Source organism: Hyla sarda, chromosome 3 (assembly GCF_029499605.1).
Source record: "Hyla sarda isolate aHylSar1 chromosome 3, aHylSar1.hap1, whole genome shotgun sequence".
NCBI classification, from domain to species: Eukaryota; Metazoa; Chordata; class Amphibia; order Anura; family Hylidae; genus Hyla; species Hyla sarda.
In genome coordinates, this window is record NC_079191.1 from 151319985 (window position 1) to 151326596 (window position 6612).

The 6612-nt window shown below is 38.7% G+C and overlaps 1 protein-coding gene across 2 annotated transcripts in view; it reads left to right on the forward strand.

Annotated features, from left to right (window-relative positions):
• PIK3CA (phosphatidylinositol-4,5-bisphosphate 3-kinase catalytic subunit alpha) overlaps positions 1-6412 on the forward strand; it is an 82472-nt gene extending 76060 nt beyond the window's left edge. Inside the window, exon 21 of one of the 2 annotated variants that reach the window (XM_056565222.1) lies at positions 590-6411. In XM_056565222.1, coding sequence (XP_056421197.1) covers positions 590-860 — 271 coding nt within the window. In that variant the 3' untranslated portion in view covers positions 861-6411. Of the gene's footprint in view, positions 1-589 lie in introns of both variants that reach the window. The other variant, XM_056565224.1, reaches the window with a different exon arrangement.
• The last annotated feature ends 200 nt before the right edge of the window (positions 6413-6612 follow it).

Genomic DNA, 6612 nt, shown 5'->3' on the forward strand with positions numbered 1-6612 from the left:
TGCCCAGCTCCTGTGTCTACACTCAGTATAGCCTCAGTACAGTTACATATTCAATTACATATGCACACCCCTACACTGTGAACACAGCACACATTATAATAAAGTGCCTGCCCATTTGAGGGATTTCTCAGTCAGAAGAAAATATAAAACCTTGTATCTCAGAAACGGAGGACATGCTGATCACCACTCAGTAGGGGATCTGAACACATGCCTCTCTTTACATACAAAAAAATGGCTATCATTTTTTATTTGACCACAGGTCCTTTTTTATAGTGTCAATCACTGATGAATGTATGTTTGTTTTTTTTCCCACTTTACATTTAATATCCTAGCCATTGCATACTGATTCATAACTATATGTGAATATCGCCCATACTATTATGTCTATTGTTTATAGCTGTTATAGCCTAGTATATTAGGGTTAATATTTTGGTCAGCTATAGTAAAAGTTTTTTCTTTTTTGTTTTGTAGTTTTTTTGTTTTGTTTTTTAAAATCTTTTACTGAACAGTTCCATTTGAAATGAGTCAGTTCTTGACGTGTTAGTGAAGCTATGAAAAATGCATCTACTAAAATATTGTCTTCTCCTAGATTTCAAGAGATGTGTTACAAAGCTTATCTGGCCATTCGTCAGCATGCCAATCTGTTCATCAATCTGTTTTCGATGATGCTTGGTTCCGGTATGCCTGAACTGCAGTCTTTTGATGATATTGCTTATATAAGAAAGACACTGGCACTGGACAAAACTGAACAGGAAGCTCTAGAGTATTTTATGAAGCAGATGAATGATGCCCATCATGGCGGCTGGACAACGAAAGTAGACTGGATCTTTCACACAATCAAGCAGAGGGCTTTGAACTGAGCAGGAAGCTGGACGCAGGCTGTGGTCTTGCCATCCACTTTGTGGGTCACGCACTGCACTATTTATACGGACAAGCAGCAAAGACCAGCTGCATGGGAATTGCACAAGTCACAAAAAAACATTACTATCACAACAGGCGCTACCAGAATGCATTAACACTAACAGGGTCTACAACACTAAAGGAGTACATTTCAAGAGCTACAGTCTGAATTTCATATATTATGCCTTAAGGTCAAACAGGAGGCTAATCCTCTTAACCTGAATTTTAGCACCCAATGTATATGGTCATGGTCTGTTTGATACAAATAGGAGTTTGGCATAGAGAATATTTTTGTGATTCCCATGTGTGTTTTGGAATGCTGATTTCTCTACCTTGGTGCAGTAATAACTAGGAACCTGAAGGGCACAACCCTTCCTCAATGCCTCACAGTATTGTTTAACTGCAATGCAACTTTACGCGCTTAACAAGTGTCCTTTTTTTTTTTTTTCTTGAAAATGTGATACCATGCAAGTCTTGTGAAAAGGATAATGGTCTTGTTTTGTCTTTCTCCAATATTTTTGTTTTTATAAGCCTATGTTTTATACTTTGCAAAAGTTGCACCATTGTTATGAACACAACTTTCCTGATGTGTCAGAGATGCACACTGTAAGTGGGCGTTGTCAGTGCTCTCGAATACACTTCACTGTAAAACTGAGAGAGTGTATGTATGTATGTATGTGTGTGTGTTTGTATGTATGTATTGAGTTTCTTGTTTTGTTGTTTTTCAAATACTACAAAATGAGAGACCAGAAGGATATTGCATTAAGTTAACTGCTTCTTGCACTGAGGAATGTTGCTCTTATTTTAAATTTTTTATAGTCTTCCTAGGCTATGTTAAGAATTTTAATTTTAACCTCACCTGTAAACCCATTTTTTTTGTTTTGTTTTTTGTTTCAGAAGTTATTTTATGTGTAATAAGTATCCATGTTAAAGTGTATGGATAGTTTGTGTTTTTATAAAGGTTATGCAGTTATTTTATTTGTTATTTCCCGCCGTCTTCTGATGCGTGCAATTTTGAGTGTACCTGAGTTTATATATGTATGCCTACAGTTTTTGCACACAGATTCATTTATCCATGAAGATGTACCTAAATAAATTAACAGATTACTTTTTATATACTATATAAAGCTCCATTACATTTTAGTAAAATAGTCAAACTCACACACATTTTACATTCATATCCTATAAGATTGTGTTTTAGATTTTTTTTTTTTTGTTTGTTTATAAATCTAATTATCTTTTTAGCATTATCTGAGCCTTATCCAGCATGTGTCCTTCTGAATGATTTCTGGATATGTATGATGACTACTGACAACTACTTTGAGAAATTATAGCATTAGAAAGTGTGGCCTTTTTAAGTCGAGTTTTTATTGTTACACTCCCCTGATACCCCTCACGCCCTTTCTTCCCATGCATTGATGAATTTTTAATGTGTGCAGTAGGACTCGTAGGCTTACTGATATTAAGGCACCTAATATAGATGCCCTGTCTGGTAATAGATTGCGTCCCCAGTAAATACAAAAAGTTTGTGACAACTGGAGAAATTTTTGGAATGCTGTAGTGTCACAGAGAATGTCATAAGGAAAGATGCTAAATTCATAGACCAATTATTTTTTTTCTCAACAGCAATAATAATACATTTCTTTGTATAGTACATGCAGTGATCCTGTAAGTGATGAGGCTGTGACTTCTAATATAAAAAATACCTATCTAAATTGAAGTGGCAGTATTGTGCAAGTATTGGTCTCTGCATGCATGGTTCTACCTACATAAAGCAGTCACCATTTACTACATACCTCTGCAACTCAGCCCACTCACTTGAGGTGGGGAGCAATGCAGCTGGGATGATGATTTATACATCCCAGGGCAACTACATCCACCCCCCCCCCCCCCACCAAGACACACAAAATGTAGTTAGCAGCCTAAGTTCAGACTCTTCTCACTTGGGTTTGTCTCTTCCAGTAATGCTGGCTGTGTGGTCTGTGTGTTAAGGAGTCTGTAGTTTGCTATGGGCACTGGACTTTCTCTCTACAAACCAATGTAACCTCTACCTGCAAATAGCCTTGTATCTGCTTTCCTCCCTAGCTACAGCCTGTGTGAACTGCCATCGGTGTGTGCTTTCCAGACTCAGATCTGTGAGAGCTGGGGCAGAATGTCAGGAGAAACGCAAAGCTTTGAAGGATTTTTCTTACCTTTCTCTGAGAGATGGTAAGATAAACTTGCACAGACTTCACAGCAGCTAAAAGGCAGGACATTTTTAATGAAGACTATTTAGAAAGTTGCTTAATTTTGTGTTCAGGAAATAAATAACAATTATTTGGTTCTTTTTACTGGATGTGCTGGGGTTTATTTTGTGGGGGGAAGAAAACAACCACATTGCTCTAGATCTGTACAACATCTTTGGTGGGAGCATGGCTTGTAATAAGTATATTATTGCAGTAAAATTCTTCCTAATATTTCTGAATGATATATATAATGATGGGGATTTAATGCCAAGTCTGAGATCTCTCCTGAAGGAAATCTGTAGACAGAGCTTTTTCTTTCGAGTTTGTTACCTCTCCTCAGTACAGAGCAGGGTACTCTGGCTTTGCTTGTGATAGGCTTGTCGACTTGGTAAAGGGGTGAGAACACACTGCTCTGTTCTGGTGGACAATGCTGGACGTGGAGCAGACGCTCTGGAAGGGAACTGGATTGCTCAGCCAAGTATTCCAATAGATCTATTGGAATCCTTGGCTGCGCGATCCAGTTCCTTTCCTGAGCATCTGCTCCACCTCCAGCATTGTCCTGTTGCGCTCCATTGGATATGGCGCGTGGAAGCCGCTGAAGCCGCTTTGGATTTGTTGCATGCTATTTTGAGTGTTGTGCCTTGAATTTTGAACAACCTTTCTAGGTGAGTGAAATAGCTACATTTTCTGTCTCTTACCACCCTTTGATTCCGCACATGGGAGCACTTTTGTCCCTTTATCTGTTCTGGTGGGGGGGAGGGATACAAACCCAAAACAGCACTGTCTGTACTTATTTTTTTTTTTTTCTGAAGAGATCGCTGGCTTTGCATTAAATCCCATTCAGTTTTTCCATCTTTAAAACACTAGTTGGAGTGAAAAACTGATATTTAGGGAAAACGACCTAAAAAGGCCATGAGCTTGAGGTTTGCCTATTCTGTCATCACACTTAAGATTACCATAGGAAGTAAGGATAGATGGGAAGAGTAATGGACATTCATCGAAACCGATAAAAAGGAACATTCAATAGAAAATGTGTAAATTTTTGTACATCCTGTAAGTTTGTCATTTAATAGCTAGCAATAAACATGAGGGAAAAAATTCTGTATACTGTGACAGATTGCTGCAAAAATAAATGTGCTAATGTAGTGATGGGGATTTTGGCAAAGAAAATCTGAAACCTCTTTATTAATGGTATGATGCAAAGCCTGTTAGGAACACACAGAAGCACATATAGTTTATGCTGTAATAAAGGAAACAGTGCTTAGAATGTATGAAACCTTTAATTCAGCTTCCACTTTTTCCATTTGTTTTTAAAATATTCAGCATAACTAAATTATAGGTCCAAATGAGGATAAAGATTATAGTAGTAGTCTGCAGCAAGTGTTAGAATAGGGGTTCCACTGGTAAAAGAAGTATTTTCCGTGTTAGAAACCATTCACTTTCACCATATAAAACCCTGCTCCCAATGAAAACTGGAAAATATGTGCTGAAAAGAAGTGACCTGCATGACTAGAACACATTTTCCAAGCTGTGTATTTCAGTCTTAAAGGTGTACTCTGTTGGAAATGTCTTATCCACTATCCAAAGGATAGGGGATAAGATGTTAGATCGTGGGGGTCTCACCGCTGGGGACCCCCGCGATCTCTGGGCCGGCACCCCTGTCATTCGGTGCAACTCTGCTCTGTGCCCGATGACTGGCGATGCAAGCCGCCATGCCCCCTTCATTCACTTCTATGGGAGGAGGACGCCCCCTCCCATAGACATGAATGAAGCAGGCGTGGCGTCACAAACGTGATGTGAGGGTGTATTCACACCATGTTTTTGCAATACAGTTCCCGTATCAGGTTTTTGATGAAAAACGGATTCCTCAAAACCAGACTAAACTGTATCAAAACCTGTGTACAAATTTGAACCCTTTTACGGTTTGAAAAATTATGTCCGGTTGCATCGGTTTGTTTCAGAAAAAACGTAAAAGTTTTTTTTACTTTTCACTCCATTATGAATAAAGTTTTACTTGTTTGATTGAAATTCCAAGAGAAAAACATAAAAGTCAAAAACCGTATGGGGCAAACCGTATGGAACTGTACGTACATACAGGCCTCTACGGTTCCCATTGACTCCCATGTTTGAAAAAAAAAATAAAATTATGTACGGTTTTGCACCCGGACCAAAAACCGTGGTAGGCTACGGTTTTGGGTATGGGAAAAGCATGGACAAAACCGTACAAGATGCAACCAGATGCATCGTTTGGCATATGGTTTTCAATACGGTTCCATACGGTTTTCAAATTGAAAACGTATACGGGAACTGTATTGCAAAAATGTTGTGTGAATGCACCCCAAGAGTGCTTAGGAGTTTCCTACACTCTTTTTCTCTTGATGAGGTATGTGGAACTAGTGATATGTTTACAGGAAACTTCAAGTCTCATTACTCCTGTTCTAGTCTAATTCCAAAATGGTCTCTGTGCCTTAGCTGGACATTTCACTTCTGTGAACCAATATTGTTCACATAAATGTGTTCTTTGTGTGGGATCATAGGATTGTCAAATTAAAATATTTGATCTGCTGTATTACAATTGAATTCTAGGATACGTTCAGACCTACAGAATCTTCTGCATATTTTGTGCAGCTGATTTTGCTACCCATTGAAGTTAATCGGTAGCAAAATCACCTGCACAAAATATGCAGCAGATCCTGTACATATGAATATACCCTTAATCTGCAAAATAAATTGTCCCTAGTATTTACAGTAATAGTGGCTGTAGTCTGTGAGTTACAATTGCTGGCATAATTGGACATTTAAATATACTTAGTCCCAATTTACTCATTCTCCTCACCCCCAGGTCAATGGTGACTGCAGGAGGGAGTTTGTATAGTGCAGAAGCTGCATACGAGTGCTGCTGCTCCTCCATTTAAACTTAATCTGTAAAGTGTACCTATGATATGCCACACAAAAAAAGCTGTTACTCGGTATCTAATCCTGATCATGTACATATATTTTTTTTGTGTGTAGCACCTAGATTTCTCTCAGAAATACCTTCTTTCTGTTCCTCACTTTCTGTGCTTTAGAGGGGGTGTGTCCAAACTCTGCATGACTCCTCTCTTAGTCTGCTGTGCTGGGTCTCCTTAGCCAATCACTGCAGGCTGCTCTGTAACCCCTCATCTCTGTTTTCAGACAGGAGAGTGCACAGAGGAGTGCTAGACCCATCCTCACTCACTTGACTTTGTCCCAGTCTGTGCTTCAGCTGGGACAAAGATGGTCCTGCAGTTGGACAGGATTTTGTTCTGGATGGTATGAGGACCTCTAGTGTGTGGTTTATTTATTTATTTTTTATAAACCTGTTAAGGTGAAAATGGGTTGAGTCCTTAAAGGGGTACTCCGGTGAAAACCTTTTTTCTTTTAAATCAACTGGTGGCAGAAAGTTAAACATATTTGTAAATTACTTCTATTAAAAAATCTTAATCCTTCCTGTACTTATTAGCTGCTG